Here is a 26,835-nt window from a genome sequence, read left to right as displayed (position 1 = left end):
GCCTGGGATGCATTCAGTATCTAGATGTCTTACCCAGCCATCAATTCTTCATCATGCCGTGTGGTCACCTTCAGGTAACTTCCACTGGAGTGACCGACTAAAGCGTCGCAGGGCAGAGTAGAGGGTTGAGCACAGAACCAGAGCTCCCCAGAGACCACATCCCTGTACTGGCAGGTGGGCCCTTGGGCTCCAGTTGACTGGGGGTCCACGTTGCAGATCACGGTCTCTTGAGCGCCATCCCTGTCTCGAAAATACCCCCTAAAGTCAACGGTGGCCCGTTTTCCTTTCCAGACCCTCTGTAGGACCCTGACTACCTCACTGGAGTGGATCAGCCTCACTTGCACCTGGGCCGGTCCAGCCCAGAGCAGGGGGAAGGACAAGAGGTATGTGCCATTCTCCAGATCCTTCACCTCCCCTGGGACTCCTGCTTTCAACTCCTGCCCCAACAGCTGTGCCCGAAACAGATCTCCACCATGAGTCTTGGGCCTACCCTTGTGGTCCCTAGCCACAAGAATGGCCTCTAGATTACTTCCCAGAGTATAGTTGGTCTGAGCAGGACCCTTCAAGCGGTAAGTTGAGGTTCTGGGGCTGGTGGAAGCCAAAAAGTCATCCTTGTCGCCACCAGTTGGAGGCCAGTACAGAAGTCTGGTCAGGTTGGTGAATTCTTGAGGGAGAGAGTTCCAGTTGTTGGGCTCAGAGGCATGTTTAGAGGCACGATGAGGTGGTGGGATCCAACGGTTCATGGGCTCAGGCCAAGACATCATGAGATAGAACACCTGTGGGAAAAGAAAGAGGACTATGGATCTGGAATCACCGGAGACTTGGCACAGGCTGCCCCTGGAGAGGTAAACATCTGGATTCTCATTTGGAGCGCTCTGCTCTCTAGGCCCTTGCCCTGGGAGGAACATCCCATTGCCCCACCCCCACCCACCAAGCCCCAGAGACCCTGAGCAACCTCCACACACTCACCACCATTCTCCACCACATCTGTGGCCACTGGAGCCTTGGGCCAGACTGTCCCTGGACAGGAGCCCCAGAGCCTATCAGCACCCACTAGAGGCACGGATCCGCCTACAACCGGAGGAAAAGCAACCACCTAAGCCACAGGCCCTACCTTTATCAATTGGAGGAAGAAGGATCCCCTGAAGCATAGGCTTCACCTGCACCCACTGGAGGAAAGGATGGGCAGAAGGCTGTTTCAGAACACATCCAACAATATAAAGACGAATATGGCACCACCAAAACCTAGGGGTCTTACAACAAGAAGACCTGAACATCATAACCCAGAAGAAGCAGAAGAAAATGACCTTCAATATAATTTTATAAAGATGATAGAGATCCTTAAAGAGGATTGAAAAATTCCCTTAAAGAAATGGATGAAGAGACAAACAAAAATTGGAAGAAATCACTAAGTCTTCTAAATAAACCCAAGAAAGAACAATCAAAGAGGTGAGGCAAACATTTCAAACAGATCAAGACTTGAAAACTGAATAGAGACAATAAAAAAAACACAAACGGAGGGAATTCTGGAAATGAAAAATCTGGGTAAGTGAATGGGAACTACAGATGCAAACATAATCAACAGAATACAAGAGATCAAGAGATGGAAGAGAGAATCTCTGATGTTGAAGATACTATAGAGGAAATAGATGTATTAGTCAAAGAAAACATTAAATCCAACAAATCCTTAAGACAAAACATCCAGGAAATCTGGGACACCATGAAAAGACCAAACCTAAGAATAATAGGGATAGAAGAAGGGGAAGAACTCCAGATTAAAGGCACAGAAAGTGTATTCAGCAAAATCATAGAAGAAAACTTTCCCAACCTAAGGAAGGATATGCCTATGAAGGTACAAAGAAGTTTTCAGAACACCAAATAGACTGGACCAAGAAAGAAAGTCCCCTAGACATATATTAATCAAGAAACTAAACATACAGAATAAAGAAAGAATATTAAGAGCTGCAAAGGAAAAAGGAGAGCCGGTACACGCCTTTAATTCCAGCATTTGGGAGGCAGAGGCAGGCGGATCTCTGTGAGTTCGAGACCAGCCTGATCTACAAGAGCTAGTTCCAGGACAGGCTCCAAAACCACAGAGAAACCCTGTCTCGAAAAACCCCCCCCAAAAAAAAGGAAAAAGGAGAAGTAACATATAAAAGCAGATTCATCAGAATTACACTTGACTACTCAATGGAAACCGAGAACTAGAAGGCCCTGGTCAAATATGCTGCAGAAACTAAGAGATCAGGGATGTAAGCACAGACTATTATATCCAGCAAAGCTTTCAATCACCATAGATGGAGAAAACAAGTTATCCCATGACAAAACCAAATTTAATTTTTACCTATCTACAAATCCAGCATTACAGAAAGTACTAGAAGGAAAACTCCAACCCAACGAAGTTAGTTACACTCACAAAAACACAGGCAACAAGTAACCTCACACCTCACACTAACAAACCTCAAAGAAGGGAAACACATGAACACTACCATTGAAAAATGACAGGAAAACAATCACTGGCCATTAACATCTCTTAATATCAATGGACTCAATTCACCTATAAAAAAACGCAGGGTAACAGAATAGATACAAAAACAGGACCCATCCCTCTGTTGCATACAAGAAATGGACCTCAAACTCAAAGACAAACAGTATCTCAGAGTAAAGGGTTGGGAAAAGATTTTCCAATCAAATGAATCTAAGAGACAAGAGGATGTAGCTATTCTAATATCTAACAAAATAGACTTTACACTAAAGTCAATCAAAAGAAATGTCGGAGGACACTTCATACTCATCACAGGAAAAATCCATCAAGATGAAGTCTCAATTTTGAACATCTATGCCCCAAATACAAGAGCATCTACATATGTAAAAGAAACATTACTAAAGCTTAAATTGCACATCAAACCACACACACTAATAGTAGGAGACTTCAACACCCCACTCTCCCAAATGGACAGGTCTGCCAGACAGAAACTTAACAGAAAAAATAAGAGAACTAACAGATGTCCTGACTCAAATGGACTTAACAGACATCTACAGAACATTCCATCTAAACACAAAATAATATATCTTCTCTGCTCCTCATGGAACCTTCTCTAAAACTGACCACATACTTGGTCACAAAGCAAACTTCAACAGATACAAAAAAATGGCATAACCCCCTGTATCTTATCAGATCACTGTGGCTTAAAGATAGAATTCAACAACACTAATTGCAGAAAGCCTACAAACTCAAGGAAATTGAACAGTGTTCAATTGAATCACCCCCGGACCAAGGAAGAAATAAAAAAGAAATTAAAGACTTCCTAGAATTCAATGAAAATTAATATACCCCAATGGGACACTTTGAAAGCAGTGTTGAGGATACTTCATAGCACTAAGTGCCTACATAAAGAACACAAAGAAATCTCACACAAGCAACATAACAACACATCTGAGAACTCTAGAACAAAAAGAAGCAAACTCACCCAGGAGGAGTATATACCAGCAAATAATCAAACTGAGGGCTGAAATCAATAAAATAGAAACAAAGAAAACAATACAAAGAAACAATGAGACAAAGAGTTGGTTCCTTGAGAAAATAAACAAGATAGGCAATCCCTTATCCTAACTAACCAAAAGGCAGAGAGGGAATATGCAAATTAACAAAATCAGAAATGAAGAGGGGACAAAACAACACTGAGGAAATACAGAGAATTATTAGGCCATACTTCAAAAAGCTTGTACCCCACAAAATTGGAAAGTTTAAAGGAAATAGACAATTTTCTGGAATACATTAAGAACAGATAAACAATTTAAATAGACCTATAACCCCTAAGGAGATAGAAGTAGTTATCAAAAGTCTCACAACCAAAACAAAACAAAAGTCCAGGGCAAGGCAATTTCACCATACAATTCTATCAGAATTTCAAAGAATACCAATATCCCTCAAATTATTCTATGCAGTAGAAACAGAAAGGACAGTGCCAAACTCTTCATGAGGCAAAAGTTACTCTGGTATCTGAACCACACAAAGATGCAATTAAGAAAAAGTATTACAAAATACTCTGTCTCATGAACACTGTTGCAAAAATACACAATAAAATACTGGCAAACTGAATCCAAGAACACATCAAAAAAATCATCAACCATGATCAGGTTAGTTTCATCCCAGAGATGCATCTATGGTTCAACATAAATAAACTGAAAGAAAAAAAAACCACATGATAATCTCATTAGATGCTGAAAAAGCATTCAACAAAATCCACCAACCCTTCATGATAAAGGTCTTGGAGAGATCAGGGATACAAGGAATGTATCTAAACATAATAAAAGCAATATACAGCAAGTTGACAGCCAACATTAGATTAAATGGAGAGAAACCCAAATTGATTCCACTAAAATCAAGAACAAGACAATGTCCACTCTCTCCCTACCTATTCAACATAGTACTTGAAATTCTAGCTAGAGCAATAAGACAACAAGAGGAAATCAAAAGATTCTTTTTTTTTTGAGACAGGATTTCTCTGTAGCTTTGGAACCTGTCCTGGAACTAGCTCTTGTAGACCAGACTAGCCTTGAACTCACAGAGATCGCCTGCCTCTGCCTCCCGAGTGCTGGGATTAAAGGCATGCGCCACCACTGCCTGGCAATCAAAGGGATTCAAATTGGAAAGTAAGATGTCAAACTTTTGCTATTTGTAGATGATATAATAATATCCATAAGTGACCCCAAAAATTTGATGAGGGAACTCCTACAGCTGATAAGCAGCTTCAGTAATATGGCGTGAATCAACTCAAAAAATCAGTTATCCTCCTATATACAAATGATAAAGGAGCTGTACTGTGGAAAATGGTCTTGTACCCTGTAAAGATTTGTCACTTGTATTGGCTTAATAAAACTATGATTGGCCAGTAGCCAGGCAGAAAGTATAGGTGGGGTTACCAGAATAGGAGAATTCTGGGAAGAGGAAAGGCTCAGTCTGTAGTTGTCACCCAGACACTGAGGAAGCAAGATGAGGATGCCTCACCGATAAAAGGTACCAAGCCACATGGCTAACACAGATAAGAATTATGGATTAATGTAACATACAAGAGTTAATTAATAAGAATCCTGAGCCAATAGGCCAACCAGTTTATCATTAATGTAAGCCTCTGTGTGTTTCTTTGGGGACTGAAAAGCTGTGAGGCTAGGCGGGACAGAAACCTCTGTCAACAGAGCGGAGAAAAAAATCAGAGAAACACCACTATTTACAATAGCCACAAATAACATAAAATATCTTGGGGTAACACTAACCAAAGAAGTGAAAAACTTTTATGACAAGAACTTTAAGTCTTTGAAGAAAGAAACTGTGAAAGATACCAGAAAATGGAAAGATCTCCCATGCTCTTGGATAGGTAGGATCAAAATAGTAAAAATGGCAATCTTACCAAAAGCAATCTACAAAGTCAATGTAATCCCCATCAAAAACCCAGCACAATTCTTCACAGACCTTGAAAAAACAATGCTCAACTTCATATGCAAACACAAACAAAAAAAAAAACAGAAACACCAAAACAATCCTCTACAATAAATGAACTTCTGGAAACATCACCATCCCTGACATCAAGATCTACTATAGACTGCGCGGTGGTGGTGTATAGCTTTAATATCAGCACTTGGCAGGCAGAGGCAGGTAGATCTCTGTGAGTTCAAGACCAGCCTGGTCTACAAGACCTAGTTCCAGGACAGGCTTCAAAGCTAATGAGAAATCCTGTCTTGAAAAACAAAAATCTATTTTAGAGCTACAGTAATTAAAGCAGTGTGGTATTAGCATAAAACAGACAGATGAAGCAATGGAACTGAATTGAAGACCTGATATTAAGTCACACACCTATGAACAACTGATTTTTGACAAAGAAACTAAAATTATACAATGGAAAAAAGAAAAAAAGTATCTTCACCAATTGGTGCTGGCATAACTGGATATCAACATGTAGAAGAATGCAAATAGATCTATATCGATTGCCATGCACAAAACTTAAGTGCAAATGGATCAAAGACCTCAACATAAATCCGCCAACACTGAATTTCATTGAAGAGAAATTGGGAAGAAGCCTTGAACATATAGGCACAGAAGGCCAATTCCTAAATATAACCCCAATAGCACAGACACTGAGAGCAACAATTAATAAATGGGGCCTCCTGAAACTGAGAAGCTTCTGAAGGCAAAGGGCACTGTCACTAAGATATAGGCAGCCTACAGAATGGGAAAAGGTCTTCACTAACCACACATCAGACAGAGGGCTGATCTCCAAAATAGATAAAAAACTCAAGAAACTAGACATTAGATTATCAAATAATCCTGTCAAAAAATGGGGTACAGATCTAAACAAAGAATTCTCAATAAGAATCTCAAATGGCCGAAAGACTCATAAGGTATTGCTCAACAACCATAGCCATCAGGGAAATGCAAATCAAAATACTCTGAGATATCATCTTACACCTGTCAGAATGACTAAGATAAATAACACCAATGATGGCTTGTGCTGGAGAGAATGTGGAGTAGGGGAACACTCCTCCATTGCTGGTTGGAGGGCAAACTTGTACAGCCACTTTGGAAATACGTGTGGTGGTTCCTCAGAAATTTGGGAATTAACCTGTCAGGATCCAGCAATACCACTCTTGGGCATATACTCAAAGGATGCTCAATCATACTACAAGGATGTTTGTTCAACTATGTTCATAGCAGCATTATTCATAAAAGACAGAACCTGGAAACAACCTAGGTGCCTCTCAACTGAAGAATGGATAAAGAAAATGTGGCAATTTATACAATGGAGTACTACTCAGTGGTAAAAAAACAATGACATCTTGATATATGTTACTTCCATGAATGAAACTAGAAAAAACCATTTTGAGTGAGGTAACCCAGACCCAAATAGGCAAACATGATATGTACTCACTCATAAGTGGATGTAAAGCAAAGGATAACCAGCCTGTAGTCCACGATCCCAGGGAAGCTAGGTAACAAGAAGAAACTAAGAGAGACATACATGGCTCCCCTGGGAAGGGAAAACAGACAAAACATCTTGAGAAATTTGAGATGGGGACAGAAGAAAGGGTAGGAGGGAAGGAGGAGGGGAGGGGAGAAGGTGAAGGAGGAGAATATGAGGGAATGGGATGCTCAAGAAGGGGGAATGACAATGAGAGAGAGAAAGGAAAGAGATATCTTGCTTGAGGAAGCCATTAAAGGGCTAGCTACAAACATGGCACATGGCAAATTCCCAGGAATCCACAAGGATGACCTCAGCTAAGACTCTAAGTAACCGTGGAAAGGACGCCTAAACTGGCCTTCCCCTGTAATCAGACTGATGAATACCTTAATTGTCATAATAGAACCTTTATCCAGCAACTGATAGAAGCAGATACAGATCCACAGTTAAGCACAGTTAAGCACTGGGCCAAGCTACAGGAGATTAGCCCAAGAGAGGGAGGAGTAATAATATGAGCAATGGGGTCAAGCCCATGATGGTGATACCCACAGAAACAGCTGACCTGAACTAGTGAGAGCTCGCTGACTCTGGACTGATAGTGGGAGAACCAAACCCAAACTAGGCCCACTGAATGTGGGGGACAGTTGTGAGGCTTGTTGACTTGTTGCCAGTGGTAGTGGGACTAGGATTTATCCCCAGTGCTTGAACTGGGATCTAGGAGCAAATTCTCTTTGGAGGGATACCTTGCTCAGTCTAGATAAAGTGGGGGGAGGGCCTTGGTCTTGCCTCAAAATGATGTGTCAGGCTTTGTTGGCTCCTACGGGAAGCCTTACCCTTTCTGAGGAGTGAATGAGGGATAAGGGGAAGGGTGGGCAGGAAGAAGAGTAGGGAGTGGAAACAAGGATAGTTATGTAAAATGAGAAAAGATTGCATTAAAAATATTAATAAAAAACTCCCCTGACTCTGCCCTTTTTCCCAGCATTCTCTCTGCCCCCAAAATCCTGCCTAATCTTTGGTCAATCCGCTTTTTATTAACAATGAGAGCAATACATATTTACAGTATACAAAGAATGTTCCACATCACTCTCCCACACCATCTCCCATTTCATCCCTTCCCACCTCCCCCCACCATCTTCACACACATACCATTCACCACCACACACCATCCCCCAAAACTAATCTCCACCCCACACCATCCCCATACACATACCATCTCCCCCAACACCAGTCTGCCCTCCATCCCCCAACTTGTCCCACCATACACCATCCCCCAGCTCATCCTACCACACACCATCCCCCCACACCATCCCCCACCACACTATGTCCCCTATAGTATCCCCACACCATCTACCTCATACTATCCTGCCACACTGTCCCCCCACATCATCCCCCCACAAACACCATCCTCTACCCTTCCACATACCATCTCCCACATATATACCATCCCCCGACCACCTCACACCAATCCCCCCATATACACCATTCCACACATACAACACCCCCACACTATTCACAATATATATATATAGTTTTTGCCCTGTCCTGGAACTAGTTCCTGTAGACCAGGCTGGCCTCGAACTCACAGAGATCTGCCTGCCTCTGCTTCCTAAGTGCTGGGATTAAAGGCATGCACCACCACTGCCCGGCTGTAAAACAAAAATAAATTTTAAAAAATATCAATCAGGAAGATGAGGGCTCACTTCCTCAACTGCAAGCATGAAGCAGAGAAAGAAAACTGGAAATAGGGTGAAGCTTAAGCTCTCAAAGCCCAGTGTCAATGACACATGTCCTTCCACAAAGTCACACCTTCCAAACCTTCCCAAACACCACCACCAAATAAGGAGCAAATTCAAATGAGGAGCCTGGAAGGGACATCTCTCACTTAAACTACCACACATGAGATGATAAGTTACAATATCATGTATGCACACAGTCATGGGGATAGAAAGATGGCTTGGTGCCTGAGAACACATACTGCTCTTGTAGAAGACCAGAGTTCAGTACCCAGAACCCACATTAGGCACCCCACAATTCCCTGTTACTTCAGGTCCAGAGGATGTGACAGCCTCTTCTGAACTCTGCAGACACCTGGACTCACGTGCATGCATATGCGTGCACATGCGCGCATGCACACACACCACACACACATCAAAGAAAATCTTAAAAGATTCTCAGTCATTAAGGTGATGAGTTTTAAGGTTACTGGTGCAAGAATAAATAAATAGGACAGTAGGACCGAGTGCCTAGAATAGACCCACACTCTATGATCATGTGATGGAAAAGTAACACTTTAAAATAATCAGGAACAAGCAGGGTTATGTCCAAATGCGTAGTGTAAGACAAGAATATAGTTAATAATAAGAAAACTTTGAGCCAGTGGTAGTACATGCACGTATGTAATCCTGGAGGAGGAGGCAAGGGGATCCTGAGTTCAAGGCCAGCTTGGGCTTCACAAGAACACCATTATGTCTAAACAACAAATAAGCAAACAAGAAAATATCAAGGACTTGGAGCTATAGAGATGGAGCAACAGTTAAGATCAGGTACTGAAGCACAATTAATAAAAACTCAGGGATAAAAACTGGGGTTTAACCTAAAGAACAGAAAAGCAAAACAGCCAGCCACTGGCTTTTACCTTGACCTCAGTCTGAAACTAAAGGCATGCACCACTCGGTTTCTATGGTGTGGCTACTGGATTAAAGTGTGTGTTACCACTGCCTGGTCTATAAGGCTGACCAGTGGGGCTGTTTTACTCTCTGATCTTCAGGCAAGCTTTATTTATTAAAATACAAATGAAATGCCACTACAAGGTAGTGTTTTGCACAAGATCCAAGATCACCGCTGGGCGGTGGTGGCGCAAGCCTTTAATCCCAGCATTTGGGAGGCAGAGGCAGGAGGGTCTTTGTGAGTTCAAGGCCAGCCTGGTCTAGAAGAGCTAGTTCCAGGACAGGCTCCAAAGCTACAGAGAAACCTTGTCTCAGGGGGAAAAAAAAATCAGTTCCCAGCACCCTGTCAAATGCCTCAGAACCTGCTGTAACTCCAGCTCCAGGACGTCTGACACCGGCTTTTGACTCCATGGGCACCCAAACTTATGTGCACTTACCCCCCACAGACAGACACGCGTGTACAAATAACATTTATAACTTGATAAGGAAAACGTAGGCTGTTATGGTTTTGGTCCCTTTAAGAGACAAGCCACACCCATTCCCCTCCCCATCTGCTGAGGCAGGTTGATCTTCAGCTTCCGGCCTAAGCTCGCTCTCTTTTCCATCTTCCTCTCGGACAGGCAGCTTTGCTTCTGCCTCTCTCCCCACTTCTCTCTTCCCCCCTTCTCTGTCTCTTTCTCCTCTTCTCTCTCTCTCTCTCTCTCCCTCTCTCTCTGTCCCCCCTTCACCCTTCCTCCTCCATAACCCCCTGAATAAACATTCAACCTCACCCTGCATGTCGTGTCTATCCATGTTTCTGTCTTCTGCCCGCCCACCATGTGTCTCCCTGCCTGGAACCAGCCATTGCTCGGGGACCAGCAGCCTACTCTGCCTGGGGCCCACTGCCTGCTGCCACATGGCCCGTCACCACTGCTCTGGGACCAGCAGCTGTCTCTGCCTGGGACTGGCTGCTCCCAGGGCCCGCTATCTGCTGCCACATGGCCCGCTGCCACCATTTGGGACTTACAGCATTTCTGCTGCCTACTGCCGTGGGGATCTTGCAGCATTTTTAAAAAAAGAACAACATAGGCAATTTAACTCAATCAAAAACAAGCAGGGGGGCTGGAGAGACAACAAATGGTTAAGAGCAATGCCTTTGCAGAAGATCCATGTACAGTACCCACATCAGGTGACTCAAGAATTCCTTTACCTCCAGTTCCAGGGGAACTGATGCCCTCTTCTGGCCACCACTGGCACCTGCACTGATATGGTGCATTCCATTAATTAATTAATTATTAATGGATTGCACCAAAAGACCAGCTTTCCTTCCTTCCTTCCTTCCTTCCTTCCTCCCTCCCTCCCTCCCTCCCTCCCTCCCTCCCTCCCTCCCTTTCTGGTTTTTGTTTGTTTGCTTGCTTTCTGAGATAACCAGAGGGTGGAGCTAGCCACTAGCTGACCAAATTTTTTTTTTTTTTTTTCGAGACAGGGTTTCTCCGTAGCTTTTGGTTTCTGTCCTGGAACTAGCTCTTGTAGACCAGGCTGGCCTCGAACTCACAGAGATCCACCTGCCTCTGCCTCCCGAGTGCTGGGATTAAAGGCGTGCGCCACCACCGCCCGGCTAGCTGACCAAGATTAACCATAAAGTCTTTAGAGGACTGAGGACAGATAAGAGACAGGAAGTAGCAACGCCGGGCTGAGGGAGGATCTCAGCGCTTTAGGATGAAGGAACTGCAGAGATTGGAGGTCACTGGTGGCTTCTCCACGGCTTCTCTGATCATTCAGGTTCTTACCCCAATCTCTGTATTAGATAGATACATCATCCGGTAACCCAACTCAGGGCACAAAGTCACAAGATAGCTGCTCAACCCACCCCCACGCCCAACCCCGGTTTTGCCACCACCGGAGCCATATTCGCCAGACTCGCCACATCGCTGCTAGCTTTTTCTTTATTGTGCCAAGCCCTCTGAGTCTGAGATTTTCTGGTTGCAATCTCTCTATAACAGCTCCCAGATGCCTCCCAAACTCCACAGATGCCTGGGCTCCAAACAGAGTTAATTGCCCACAACTGGCTGGCCTTGCCTTCAGGCAGCTGCTGCCACATATGCTTCTGCCGCACATTCGCCTGTGTCTGATTTTCAGACGACTGACTCCTTCTCCCCATCGGTTGTGGACCACCCCTGTATCCCACTCCTTTTTGCCATCACCTCACTAGGTCAGCCGCCTCGACACTCACTCGTGCTTCCCTTGGTGCTGTGATTGCCACATACTCTCAGCTCACACCTACAGGCGATCAGCTGCAGCTGCCTTCAGCCAAGTGGCGAACCATCTGTTCTCTCTGCCCAGCCATGCTACGCAGCAACAGCCAGCCTCACACTTCACTTACTAAAGATTGCATCTTATCAGTTAATATCAAGCAACATTTTTTTTAAAGAGTTTTATTTATTATGTATAGTGTTCTGTCTGCATGTATGCCTACTCGCCAGAAGAGGGCACCAGATCTCATTACAGATGGTAGTGAGAACCACATTACATGTAGTTTCTGGGAATTAAACTCAGGACCTCAGGAAGAGCAATAAGTGCTCTTAACCTCTGAGCCATCCCTCCAGCCCTCAAGCAACATTTTTAGGGACAAAACATGAATTACCAAAGTGATGAAACTATGTCAATCCCAGCTAAGTTATTTTCCTTTCATTTAATTGTTCCATTTTCAAAGCATCCATTGTGGAACTATACTGAAACCTAACCGCCTGCATTGTAATATTTCCCATTTTTAATGTGGGAAAAATTTTTTAAACTGATTTTCCCCCTTAGAAATTCCCAGTTGTCCCAGCAGCACAGACACTAAGGGCATCATTGAATAAATGGGACCTCCTGAGACTGAGAAGCTTCTGTAAAGCAAAGGACACTGTCACTAAGACAAAAAGGCAACCCACTTACTGGGAGAAGATCTTCACCAACCCCGCAACTGACAAAGGTCTGATCTCCAAAATATATAAAGAACTCAAGAAACTAGACCGTAAAAGGCTAATCAACCCAATTATAAAATGGGGCACTGAGCTGAACAGAGAATTCTCAACAGAAGAACTTCAAATGGCCAAAAAACACTTAAGGTCATGCTCAACTTCCTTAGTGATCAGGGAAATGCAAATCAAGACAACTTTAAGATACCATCTAACACCTGTCAGAATGGCTAAAATAAAAAACACCAATGATAGCCTTTGCTGGAGAGGTTGTGGAGAAAGGGGTACACTCACCCATTGCTGGTGGGAATGCAAACTTGTGCAACCACTCTGGAAAGCAGTGTGGCGGTTTCTCAGGAAATTTGGGATCAACCTACCCCTGGATCCAGCAATACCACTCTTGGGAATATACCCAAGAGTGGCCCTATCATACAACAAAAGTATATGCTCAACTATGTTCATAGCAGCATTGTTTGTAATAGCCAGAACCTGGAAACAACCTAGATGCCCTTCAACGGAAGAATGGATGAAGAAAGTATGGAATATATACATATTAGAATATTACTCAGCAGTAAAAAAACAAGGACTTCTTGAATTTTGCATACAAATGGATGGAAATAGAAAACACTATCCTGAGTGAGGTAAGCCAGACCCAAAAAGAGGAACATGGGATGTACTCACTCCTATTTGGTTTCTAGCCATAAATAAAGGACATTGAGCTTATAATTCATGTTCCTAGAGAAGCTAAATAAGAAGGTGAATCCAAAGACAAACACATAGGCATCCTCCTGAATATTAACCTTCATCAGGCGATGAAAGGAGACAGAGACAGAGACCCACATTGGAGCACCGGACAGAAATCTCAAGGTCCAAATCAGGAGCAGAAGGAGACAGAGCACGAGCAAGGAACTCAGGACCGCGAGGGGTGCACCCACACACTGAGACAATGGGGATGTTCTATCGGGAACTCACCAAGGCCAGCTGGCCTGGATCTGAAAAAGCATAGGATAAATCCGGACTAGCTGAACATAGCGGACAATGAGGAATACTGAGAACTCAAGAACAATCGCAGTGGGTTTCTGATCCTACTGCACGCACTGGCTTTGGGGGAGCCTAGGCAGTTACGATGCTTACCTTACTAGACCTGGATAGAGGTGGGCAGTCCTTGGGCTTCCCACAGGGCAGGGAACCCTGATTGCTCTTCGAGAAGATGAGGGAGGGGGACTTGATCGGGGGAGGGGGAGGGAAATGGGAGGCGGTGGCGGGGAGGAGGCAGAAATCCTTCATAAATAAATAAATTAAAAAAAAAAAGAAATTCCCAGTTGTCTTCCCAGAATGTGTGGGGCTGAAAGGACAGAGAGGAAAATTAAAGTCATATATGGTTAACATAGCAATGAATTTATATGGATGCGATTTGTTACAGCAATGGAAAGCCCAGATTAGCATTCCTGCAATCTCAGAAACAAACCATAAACTAACACAAAGAACAGTCAAAACCATTCAAAACCAGGGCACAATAGCTCCTGATCTTTTTTCACTTCTATTTATTTATTTGTTTATTTTTATTATTAAAAAATTTCCTCCTCCTCCCCACCTCCCATTTCTCTCCCCCTCCCTCCACTCCCCTCCCCCTCCCTCTCCAGTCCAAAGAGCAGTCAGGATTCCCTGCCCTGTGGGAAGTCCAAGGTCCTTCCCGCTCCATCCAGGTCCAGGAAGGTGCGCATCTAAATAGACTAGGCTCCCTCAAAGCCAGTACATGAAGTAGGATCAAAACCCAGTGCCATTGTTTTTGGCTTCCCAGTCAGCCCCCATTGTCAGCTACATTCAGAGAGTCCAGTTTGATCCCATGCTTTTTCAGTCCCAGTCCAGCAGGCCTTGGTGAGCTCCCATTAGATCAGCCCCACCATCTCAGTGGGTGGGGGCACCCCTCACAGTCCCGACTTCCTTGCTCATGTTCTCCCTCCTTCTGCTCCTCATTGGGCCTTGTGAGCTCAGTCCTGCGCTCCAATGTGGGTCTCTGTCTCTATCTCCATCCATCGCCAGATGAAGCTTCTATGTTGATATGCAAGATATTCATCAGTATGGCTATAGGATAGGGCCATTTCAGGCTCCCTCTTCTCAGCTGCCCAAGGAACTAGTTGGGGACATCTCCATGGATACCTGGGAACCCCTCTAGAGTCAAGTCTTTTGCCAACCCTAAAATGGCTCCCTTAATTAAGATATCTTTTTCCCTGCTCCCATATCCACCCTTCCTCCATCCCAACTATCCCATTCCCCCAGGGTCTCCCCATCCTCCCCTCCTCACTTTTCTCTCTCCATCTCCCCTTACCCCCACCCTACCCCCACGATCCCAATTTTTGCCTGGCAATCTAGTCTACTTCCAATATCCAGGAGGATAACTATGTTTTTCTTTGGGTTCACCTTCTTATTTAGCTTCTCTAGGATCACGAATTATAGGCTCATTGACCTTTATTTATGTCTAGAATCCACTTATGAGTGAGTACATACCAAATTCATTTTTTTTGGGTCTGGGTTACCTCACTCAAAATAGTATTTTCTATTTCCATCCATTTGCATGCAAAGTTCAAAATGTTATTGTTTTTTACTGTAGTACTCTAATGTGTATATATTCCACACTTTCTTTATCCATTCTTCCATTGAAGGGCATCTAGGTTGTTTCCAGGTTCTGGCTTTTACAAACAATGCTGCTATGAACATAGTTGAACAAATGCTTTTGTAGTATGATAGGGCATCTCTTGAGTATATTCCCAAGAGTGGTATTGCTGTATCCTGGGGTTGATCCCAAATTTCCTGAGAAACCGCCATACTGATTTCCATAGTGGTTGCACAAGTTTGCATTCCCACCAGCAATGGGTGAGTGTACCCCTTACTCCACATCCTCTCCAGCAAAGGCTATCATTAATGTTTTTGATTTTAGCCATTCTGACAGGTGTAAAATGGTATCTCAAAGTTGTCTTGATTTGCATTTCCCTGATCACTGAGGAGGTTGAGCATGACCTTAAGTGTCTTTTGGCCATTTGAACTACTTCTGTTGAGAATTAGCTACAGTACTGAAAACAGCTTGGTATTGGCATAAAAACAGAGAAGTTGACTTATGGAATCGAATAGAAGACCCAGATATTAACCCACAATCCTATGAACACCTGATTTTCGACAAGGGAGCTAAAAGTATACAATGGAAGAAAGAAAGCATCTTCAACAAATGGTGCTGGCATAACTGGATGTCAACCTGTAGAAGAATGAAATTAAATCCATATCTATCACCATACACAAAAATCAAGTCCAAATGAATTTAAGACTTCAATATCAATCTGAACACACTGAACCTGATAGAAGAGAAAGTGGGAAGTACTCTACAACACACGAGCACAGGAGACTACTTCCTACGTATAACCCCAGCAGCACAGACATTAAGGGCAACATTGAATAAATGGGACCTCTTGAAGCTGAGAAGCTTCTGTAAAGCAAAGGACACTGTCATTAAGACAAAAAGGCTTCCTACTGACTGAGAGAAGATCTTCACCAACCCCGCAACAGACAAAGGCCTGATCTCCAAAATATATAAAGAACTCAAGAAACTAGACTTTAAAATGCTAATTAACCCAATTAAAAAATGGGGCACTGAACTGAATAGCTGCTGATCTTTAAAGGTACCAACAGCTCTACCTTTAAAATGGTTAATTGACAAAACTGACTGGGTGGAACAATGGCCTCTGACACCAAAAAAATTCCAAGCCTTAGAACAGCTGGTACAGGAGCAGCTAAATGCTTAGCACATAGAAGAATCGAGCAGCCCCTGGAATTCTCCTACATTTGCCATTAAAAAGAAATCTGGAAAATGAAGACTGGTAACAGAACTAAGAGCTCTGAATAGGATTATTCAGCAAATGGGCTCTTTACAGTCTGGAATTACCCTGCCTTCTCTGTTGTCTAAAGAATGGCCTATTATAGTGATTGACTTAAAAGACTGTTTTTACTATGCCTTTACAGGAACAAGATAGAGAAAAATTTGCCTTCCCAGTGCCTACATATAATAACTCCCAGCTTGTTAAAAGATATTATGGAAAATTCTTTCACAAGAAATGTTAAACAACTCCACCTTATGCCAATATTTTGTACAACAGTCATTGGAAATAATTCATAATCAATGTCCTCAATCTATAATTTACCATTATATGGGTGATATCTTACTAGCTGATTAAGATGCAGATACCTTAGAGAAAATGTTTGAAGAAGTAAAGAAATTTTTTTTTTTGTTTTTTGTTTTTCGAGACAGGGTTTCTCTGTGGCTTTGGAGCCTGTCCTGGAAGTAGCTCTGTAGACCAGGCTGGTCTTGAACTCACAGAGATCCACCTGCCTCTGCCTCCCGAGTGCTGGGATTAAAGGCGTGCACCACCATCGCCCGGCAAGAAATTTTTTTTGCCTTGTTGGGAATTACAAATTGCTCATGAAAACATGCAAAGAGGAGATTTTATTAATTACCCAGGATGTAAGATAGGTTTTACAAAAAATTCAACCAAAGAAGGTACAAATCAGGAGAGATCAATTACAAACTGTTCATGATTTTCAAAATTTGCTGGGCTATATTAATTTGCTATAGCCCGCAATTGAGTTGACAATTCAAGAACTAAGTTATTTATTTCAAACTTTTCAAGGTGATAAGGATTTAAATAGCCCAAGAAAATTATCAGCTGAGACTGAGAGAGAATTTATTTTGGTAGTAAAGAAATTGCAGGATGCCCAAGTGGATCGTTTGGATCCACAGCTTGATTGTATTGTGGTTGTTTTACCTTCTACACAGTTTACCACTGGAATTTTAATGCAGAGAGAAGACAATATCTTAGAATGGATATTCTTTGCCATAAAAAACAGAGTGAAAAATTAAACATAAAAAATTATGTAGAAAAGGTTTCTGAACTGATTCCGAAAGGAAAATTGAGACTTTGTTAATTGACAGGAATAGACCCAGCGGAAATTGTGGTACCTTTTACTAATACTGAACTTTCCTCACTATGGACAGAAAATGAACTTTGCCAAACAACTTGCAGTCATTTTTTTTTTTGGAGAGATAGCAACAAATATCCAAAAAGTAAGAGACTTTAGTTCATAAAGAGAACTAACTGGATCCTTTCTCTCATTGTATGGGAAACACCAATTTCTGGAGCCCCTACATTCTAGACTGATGCAAATAAATCAGGAAAAGCAGGTAATAAGTCAGGAAATTTAAGTAAAATGGCTCAAAGCCCTTATGATTCAGTTCAAAAGTCAGAATTATATGCTATTCTCATGGGTATTATTAAATTTTTTCCAGAACCTCTTAATATAGTTACTGACTCTCAATATGCAGAAAGAGTTGTTTTACAGTATGAAAATGCTGAATTTATTCCAGATGGCTCAGAATTAACTTCGTTATTTGTTCAATTACAAGAAATCATCAGAAATAGAAATCATCACTTATACATAACACTTATCAGATCCCATACAGGTCTACCAGGCCCTTTGCACAAGGTAATGATCAAATTGCTCAGCTATTGGTAGGAAATGTTCTAGAAGCCTCAGAATTTCATAAGAAACAGCATGTTAATAGCAAAGGTTTGAAAAAGAATTTTCCTATCACTTGGCAACAAGCATGGAAATTACAAGGAAATGTCCTACTTGTTCTTTTTATAACCAAACTCCACTACCTGCAGGAAGAAACCCAAAGGGTACATGAAGAAATGGAATTTGCAAATGGATGTGTTTCATTTTGTTGAATTTGGGAAACTGAAATGTGCCTGACACACCACGTGTACATACTCAGGATTTCAATGGGAAACTGCTTTAAGTTCTGTAAAGTCTGATTATGTAATTATACATTTATTAGAAGTCATGGCCATCATAGCGATAGACTGACAATGCTCCAGCATATGTCTCTGGTAAAATGAGATAGCTTTTGCATATTACAACATAAAGCATATTACAGGTATACCACACAATCCTACAGAGAAAGCAGTTATAGAAAGATCTAATCTCACTCTAAAAGAAATGTTTAATAAGCAGAAACATGATTAATAAACAGAAAAGGGTAATGGAGACCCTTTTTTAAAGAACCCTTTCTACACAGTCCATCAGAGGCTGGACCTGCCTGCTGCCACACAGGCCTAAAAATTCATCTTGGAGTGACCGACCTCTTTCTTCGACCTCCTTACACAACATAGAACAGCCCAAGTTTAATTACGGTGACTAACAAGTGCATAGACAACTTCCCAATGGCTCCACCACTGAAGGAAATCGCCTCCTTTCCCCACAGAGTCCACTAAACAGCCTGGAGATCCAGGAAGAGGGAAGTCCTTCTGAACTGCGTATGCTACAGTGATTGCTTTTATGTTTGTTCTCCCCTTTCTTTGGGCGTTTTTAAGACAGGTCTTAGGAACTAGCCTGAAGCTTGTTCCATAGGTCAGCCTGCAACTCATAATTCTCTTTCTCTGCCTCCATACGGAAGGCTACCATTTCCGGCTTGCCTGGGTTATAGTTACATAGACATGTGTCTTTAACCTCTTTGGACATTAGATGTATGTCCCAGTGTAACTCCTTTCAGTATATGCAAAGATGTGCAAAGGTTGAAGGGAGGGCACACAACACGAAGTTGCTATAGAAGTGAAGCCAGAAACAACAATGTTGGAAAGAAGGAATTCATTTTTTTCTTAACCCTTTTCACTCTTTTATTTCTCTCAGAATCATGTCCGATTTGTCTTCTCGTATTTCAAATCATACATTTTCTAGAAAAGGTAAGAAACCTACACTTTCATGCCAAAAAACCCAAAAAAAACCTTGCTGCTTAAATATCAATAACAACATCCCGTGACCTAAAATTTCACTTTCAACAGACAGACAGGAAGAACCTCCTCCCAAACAGTCTAGACTTTTTCTTGTACACAGCTTCAAAGAGGAAACACTGGGTCATGCTAAACTCTTTTTCTTGCTTTTGCTCCAGGAAGGGTTTAATTCTTTCTTATTTACGGTGTCAGTTTCATACACATATACAATGCATACAAACCATATTCACCCCCGTTCTTGTCACTCATTCTATCACTCTCACTGACCCCTTTACTCACCCAGTCCTGTGTGTGTGTGTGTGTGTGTGTGTGTACAAGACCTTTTCTGTTCCCTGACTTTATTTCCCTCCAGGCTAAAAACAGAAGCAGACACCAAAAGACTTTGTTCTCTTAAACTGGGACAGAGAGAACAACTTCTAAAGTCAAGAGAATTGAGAACTCGAATTGCTGATGTGGAACAGGGCCATGACCGTCTCCATCAGAGCCACTGTGATGACAGGCAAGGCAGCCTCAACAAGGGCCAGTCAGTCCCTAGACTTTTGCCTGTGGAAGAACGACTGGGGGACGGTCATTAGATCCTCCCCTGGAATTCAGCTGCCCCCACCCTGAACCTTTTCCAGTTCTCTGCAGTTCTGCTCCAGCTTCTCACGGTGTCTGGAGGTGCTGGAACATGCAGAAGGTGGCAGCTGGAGCAGGGACAACTCCATTTATGCAGCTATAGGGAAGTTGTTTGTGGAGCCCATTTGTTGATGTGGTTGTTTGGAGATTATGTGTGCTCCTTAAGTAAGCCCAATAAACACCCTTATTAAGCTATCTAGACTTGGGTAGAATTGTTCTTTTGTCTGTTGGCACTGCCCTACCTAGGGGGAGCAAACATCTGGTCATTTCTTCCCAACCAAAGTCCATAGACTCACTCCTATTTTTTCTCCTTGGGGACTTCCTAAAAACTGCTGACTTTAGATTCCCTGATGACACCAACACACAGCTGCTCACACTGTTCTCCTCTGCAGCTGATGTTCCCAGATGTCTCTCAGGGGTGAGAGGAGGAAGAATGAGTGCTTCCCTCAGTTCACTCTCCAATGTTAAAGCACTTAAACAATCCAAACACAGAGAAGCAATAAGGATGCCAATAAGAGGCAAGAAAAGTACTTACCAAAATCAGAACAATTAACCCCACGGTCAGGGTCTTGTAGCTCTTGAATTGTCCCATGGATAGATCCACACGGTGTAGACTCTTGTGGAACTATAAGTACGAATCCAGGTCTCTCAACAGCATCAGAAGTTTAAGAGGCCCTCCCATTGTAAAGGAGATGATTCACTGTGTTCAGTTCCAATTTCCGTGAACCCTTTCACCTTGTGTATATTATTACATGACATCAAATAGAGGGACACGGAAATAACCGCAGCAATGGCCATAAGTGAGGATGTCAGGCTGGCTCCATAACCTAGGTGCTGAAGTAGAATTCAGGGGAAAAAACAGGATTTTTAAAATTTACATATGTACTTCTATGTGGTAAGACTCCTGGCTCCCAGTGAGTGAGTGGGAACGTGTGCCCAAATGATTGTTGGGGAGCACAAAGATCCTTGGACTCAAGCTGCCCTGTGGACCTAACCAGTACCTTGTCGGGCAGAGCACAGATCCGGACCAGATCCAACACCTGGGTCCAAGATGCGGAGCTCACGGGTGTGTGGGGGATCTCCTCTGCCCCTTGAAATATGGCTTAGCTGCTTCAGAGGTTAATTTTTGTTTATTTATTTGTTTGTTGTTTGTTTTTCTTCACAGATAGATTAACACAATATAGACTGATCAATGGTCCCTTCATGGGGAAAAAAACTAATGGGCCCAACATTTAGCAGACAGTTGCAACTAGGACACAAAACACATAAGCCTGGGCTGATTACATCTCCTGAGTTTTGGTCAGTCATCATATGGGTGCATTCTCCACTCCTGCTTTTCTAGTCAATACCAAAATGAGTGATGAACTTTCATTTTAACTAAACAAATGAGCAAAATTTCGTACAAATCTCGTACAAAGCGACCACCTTGTAATTGTTTAGGGTATATTATTACTCAACAACAACGTCACCACCATTTTTTTCAGCTTAAAAGTTCCTAAACGGTGCACCCTTGCTTACTTATGGCAAGTTTTGGGCCATGTCAATAGGGAACGTTCTTATCTGCCTACGCTGTGAAGGATTTTCCTCTGCTCCCTAAGTTGCTTTCTGGGGAATCTCAGTTCAATTCCATTAGAAAAATAATCCCCGAAGCAGAGCGGATTTCTGGTTTATTAAACAATGCTGCTTAGTTCATTGAATTAGTTCCTCACTTAGCAATCACTTGTCCTTCTTTCTGCCTCTTTACCTACTGAAGTTATGTACCAACAAGATGTAGAAATTCATACAATTCACAGTTCTCCTATATATAACTTTGTAATTCTTTACTTATAAGAAATTAAGACAGATCTTAGGCAACTCACTGGTAAAAAGCCTGTAGAAATAATTGTGCCACTAAACAAAATGCATGTTGATTATTTGTCCCACAGTGATAATAACTGGCAGATGCAATAGCATGCTCCTCCACATCTATGGATAATCATTATCCAAAAGATCCCCTTTTAAGATATTTTGAAAATGCCTCATGGGTATTGCTTAAAATTACCACTAAAAATCCTGTAGAGATTGGTTACATGATTTTATAGATGGCTCTTCAAACAGACAGGGAGCATATGTTTTATATACATGCTCCACAAAAAAAAAAAAGATTGTACCCTCCCCTGGTTATACAGCCCATCCTTCCTAACTTGACAGAAATGATTGTGAATATAGAAAGAGTGGAACGGAAGGATGGAAACATTTGGAATGAGGTCCTCGAGGATGGAGTCCAGCAAACAGAGAGTTGGAATGGATGGCTCATGAGCAGCTTGAGAAAGAAATGGGAGAAAGGTTTAGTGTGCTCTCTTCTTCTGCTGAGAATCCTTGCCTTGAAAATAAAGGGATAAAAAGCATCCAATCTTATTGAGACAGGACAGTAATACTCAACTGCTGGGCTCTCTATCTAGAGAGCAGGGTGAGTTGGCCCAGGAGGAAAGCCTGAACAGTATTGTTCAATCCAGCAGGAGGCTGCTGCAAACAGTCTTATCTGTTACTGAGACTATAAATGCCTGGTTGGCTTGGCTTACACATCCTTTCATGGCTGTGCTCTCAGCAGTGGCAAGTTAAGGACTTGTATCCTGTCCTTTACATCAAAAACAGGCTTTTTCATTTCAGGCCTTTTAGGCACAGAGCATCCCAACCACCCAGATTCCTTTGTGTTATGACTACTACAGCGTCATTTCCTAAGTTCATACTTTTGTACATCATAGCAAATAGTTAAAAATGACAGTTGAACAGTTTTGGGGTGGGTTTAAAAGGGAAAATAATAGCAATTTGGAATCACAAAAGTTTTTTGTTTTTAGAATATTTACTCTAGATATTACAGAGGATCAAGGAATGCAAACACTATTACATGTTTATCAAATTCCCTTGGAGGCCAAAAGGGGTTAAACCAAAAGTGCAATCAATAAGAGTTAGATTCTTTCAGAGTTTTCACCTTAAATTGTTTCTGGTACTGCCTGAGAATTTGTTTCATCAACTGCCTACAGACAGCGGTAGCACCTCACACTCAGCTCTTCCGCCAAGAACTGCTGTGCTTTGGTACTATGCACACTTTTATTTTGTTTACAGCATCAGCTGGATATAGTCTTATTCTTTTCCTTTCTTTCTTTCTTTCTTTCTTTCTATCTTTTTCAAGACAGAGTTTCTTTTTGTAGGCTTGGCTGTCCTAGAACTCCCTTTGCAGGCTGGCCTTGAACTCATAGAGCTCCATCTCCATAAGCCTCTCAAATGCTGGTTTTAAAGTTGATCACCTCCACTGCCCAGCTGATTATATACTTTCATGCTTACATGAGAAAATGCAATTGTTTTCTCCTTCTGGATTTTTTATAGGTACTTCTGAGTATGCTGTTACCTTGTAGAAGAGCCTTCTTGAGTTCGAAATTCAAATTATTTGAGTTTTAAAGCTCCCAAATCTTATAACCTATCTTAGTTAGGGCTACTATTGCTGTGAAGAGACACCAGGACCATGGAAACTCTTATAAGGCAAATATTTAATTGAGGGAGCTTACTTACAGTTTCAGAGGCTCAGTCCATTATCATCATTGAGCGGAGAGTGAGTGACCCTGAGAGTCCTACATCCTGCAGGCAATAGGAAGTTGGCTGACACTCACACTGAGGGAAGCTTGAGCAAAAGAGACCTCAAAGCTACCCTTACAATGACACTTCCTCACACAAGGCCACACCTACTTCTAGTACCACTTCCTTTGGGCGCCATTTTCTCTCAATCACCACATAGCCTTAGGTTTAAATCTTTAAAAGTTAATGATTATTGTTAATCAAGTGGACTTTGCTTTTTTAAGTTTTGTGCTTGTCCTTGGTCTGATATGTGACCAGACCCTGGCAAGGCAGGAAGTTAGAGGAGGCTCATGAGAGCCCATCCTCTATTAAAGGCATTATTTTATACACTATTTCAAACTTGCAGTTGTAATTAGTAGTAAGGTTCTCACATCAGCCTGACATCTGAAACTACGGCTGTCTGTGTCTGTCTCTGCTGTCAGGAAGATAGAGATCTGTGTTGGGATGCACTACAGGCAAACACAGTGCCTCTCCCTAGCTAGTCACTGACTGAGCACGGCTCCAGGCATGGCATGGGGCCCTGGTGGCTCCAGGAAAACACCACTGTGTCATATCTAGAATTTGACTTTGTCAAATAGACATTCATGCATTTTCTTTCTAGGATTCCTATTACAACTAAAAATTGATAATGGCCTTGCTTATACTAGCAAACTCTTTGAAGACTTTGGAAATTTATGAAATATTGGTCATGTTACTAAAATCCCTTACTATCCACAAGATGAAGCTATGTGAAACAACACTTTGAAATACTTAATTGGAGAATTTTAAAAAATAAAAAGTGGTTCTATATACCCACCCAAGTCCCCACATACTATGCTCCATTCAGCTCTGCTAACTTTCACTCTTCACTTTGAAAGATCATGCTTTTTCTGCTTCCCCAAAGCCAGACAAAGCCTAACATATATGTTAAAAAAACAATAACAACAACAACAAAAAACTCTAGAAACTAACCAACGGAAAGGGCCTGATGTTCCTCTAATATCAAGGTGAGATCATACTTATGTCTTTCCAGAAAATGAACAAGGTCTCAAAATGGCTCCCACTCTCATGCTTCTGACCAGGACAGCCTCCCAGAGAGTACTGGATCAATGACATATCTCAAGGCAGACAATGAACCTATCAAAAGTAAGCTGAGAACTTGGGGAGACATCAATACTCACTTAACCCCACATGGTCCTGCAGAACCTCAACAGCTAGTGAAAGAGCCTGCTCTTCCAGGACATGGCCAGCACCCCAGCTTTCCTGATCCCTATCCCCAACAATGATGCCTCAGTGCAAACAGGAAGTAGTTGTATAGATTTCATTACCCCTTATCTTTATCGATTATCAGCAAAAAGACTGGGATGTAAGGTTTCAAACAGACAAACGGCTGAGGTGCCTACTTCGTAAAGATAGATGAAAAAGAAACCTACCTATCGGTGGGCCCTGCCAAGGTACGCCAGGCCTTGAGTGCAAGAGGTTTATTGGGGGAGGGAGGAAGCTGGGAGTGAAAGGCCATGTCGGGATGGGGCCATGGGAGAGTGGGGCAGACAGACAGAGAGACAATGGGAAGAAGAGAGGCAAGAGAGGAGAAGAGGCAAGAAAGAAAAGAGGAGCGAAGAGTGGAAAGACGAGGCAAAAGAGCAAGCTGTGCCTGGCAGGCACTTTTGAGGGGTGCGCATGTTGCATAGCTGACGTAGAAAGGCACCTGGGTCCTGGCTCACTTGCTTCGGAGACAGACGCAGGCTGCTGCTGCAGTGGAAACTAACGGCCTCCATGTTCTCCCTGTATCCCTCAGTCCCTACCTGTTACATGACCCTCCTGGCTGGCATATCCTACCCCCTACCCTAAACTTCCCCAAATCAAAAAATCCTCAGCTCACTGTTACCAGAGAGATGAAGTTGGTTCCTAAAACCCACAGCGAACTGAGGGGGAGAGGGATGGGAGTTTGGGGAGCCACCATTTGGACTCGTACCCACACCACGGGGCTCCCCGAGGAACGAAGACAGGAAGGTCAGTGGCTGTGTCCCCACACTGTGTCCTCCCCCATGACTCTGCGTTTCTCTGGCTTCTCCACTTACTTTAGAGTCACAGAGGGTCAGCAGCGATGAGAATAGGACCAGGGCCTGGACCTGGGCCACATCTGTTTCAGGGACGGCGTTTGTTTCTGTTCTCGTGGCAGACGGTTTTTACTTTCATGTTATCAGCCGTTAGAGTAGATGTTCTCACAACCTAGTCCTATTTCATTTCCTTTTTAAAGGGCCTAGTGGTAGTCAACTCAGGGTGGGGGGGGGGGGGAGTTCTCACACTTAAAGTTACAGTATCAGGATTTGCTTGCCACTTCCTGGACCTGAAATGATGGGGAAGCTGCAGGGGTTACTGCCAGTCAGCTCGTTGCCTCAGGGATAGGAGGGTGCATGGCTGCTCCCGAGGCATCCAGCCTTACCCAGGGAAGGGGCAGGGAATGGAGCTACTCGAGAATGCAAGATCTTACATCCAGGAAAGCCACCGGAGAGTCATCCAGGAGCCAGCCTGAATGACCCAGCACACTCTCCTTATTACATGCTGCAAGTTTTTACGTCCCAATAAACCTCTCGGTCGACACAATAATCCAAATCAAACCAAATTAGAAAAAGCCCAGGTATAATGGATGCCGACGCTCCGGGTAGGCCTTCCAGGCCCCCCAGGGATGGAGATGGGAAGGAAGACCAAAAAAACCACTTGTTCCGTCTCTGGGGGACAGTTTAGCCCGTGGGAGTGGTCTTGACCCTCTCTGGGAAGGGGTCACCGTTTGGTGGGCTTTTTTGAAGATGGAGTCTGGACTACAGGCAACTCCCAGGGGAGGGGCCTTGGGGCAGAGCTTTCTACTCAAGCATTCAAGACTTCTTGGATAGATGGGTGTCAGGGCTGGGATGAAGCCTTAACCTAAACACATACTAGCAGTCTGCAGTTTGAGTCTGCAGCCCACTGTCCCTCCCCAGCTCCTGTCCCATGTCACCCAGAAACCCAAAGGGAGACTTCACTTGCCCCTTGTAGAGCTCTGCTTGTTGGCAGCTGACTTTGAGCTGCTTCGACCTGAAGCATGGTCACCTGAGACTTTTTGTTCATCTCCATCCTGCTGACTCCCATTCTAATCAGCTGACTTCCCTCAGCCGCCCTTACCACCATCAACCCATTTATGTCCTCATCTTCTGGGAAGAGAGAAGTGACAAGTTGGCTGGCTTGTCAC

The 26,835-nt window shown here is 43.0% G+C and overlaps 1 protein-coding gene across 2 annotated transcripts in view; it reads right to left on the bottom strand.

Moving 5' to 3' along the window:
• LOC121446352 (NXPE family member 3-like) overlaps positions 1–25,821 on the bottom strand; it is a 34,815-nt gene extending 8,994 nt beyond the window's left edge. Inside the window, exons 1-3 of one of the 2 annotated variants that reach the window (XM_041648929.1) lie at positions 25,688–25,821; positions 20,551–20,849; positions 34–776 (exon numbers count right to left, since the gene is read on the bottom strand). In XM_041648929.1, coding sequence (XP_041504863.1) covers positions 34–776; positions 20,551–20,607 — 800 coding nt within the window. In that variant the 5' untranslated portion in view covers positions 20,608–20,849; positions 25,688–25,821. The remainder of the gene's footprint in view (positions 1–33; positions 777–20,550; positions 20,850–25,687) is intronic. The other variant, XM_041648930.1, reaches the window with a different exon arrangement.
• Positions 25,822–26,835: the final 1,014 nt, after the last annotated feature.

This window comes from Microtus oregoni, unplaced genomic scaffold, assembly GCF_018167655.1.
Source record: "Microtus oregoni isolate MIOR12 unplaced genomic scaffold, Mior012 000003F_ref0000135, whole genome shotgun sequence".
NCBI classification, from domain to species: Eukaryota; Metazoa; Chordata; class Mammalia; order Rodentia; family Cricetidae; genus Microtus; species Microtus oregoni.
The sequence above is the reverse complement of the archived record's forward strand: the minus strand, read 5'-3'. Positions and strand labels throughout refer to the sequence as shown.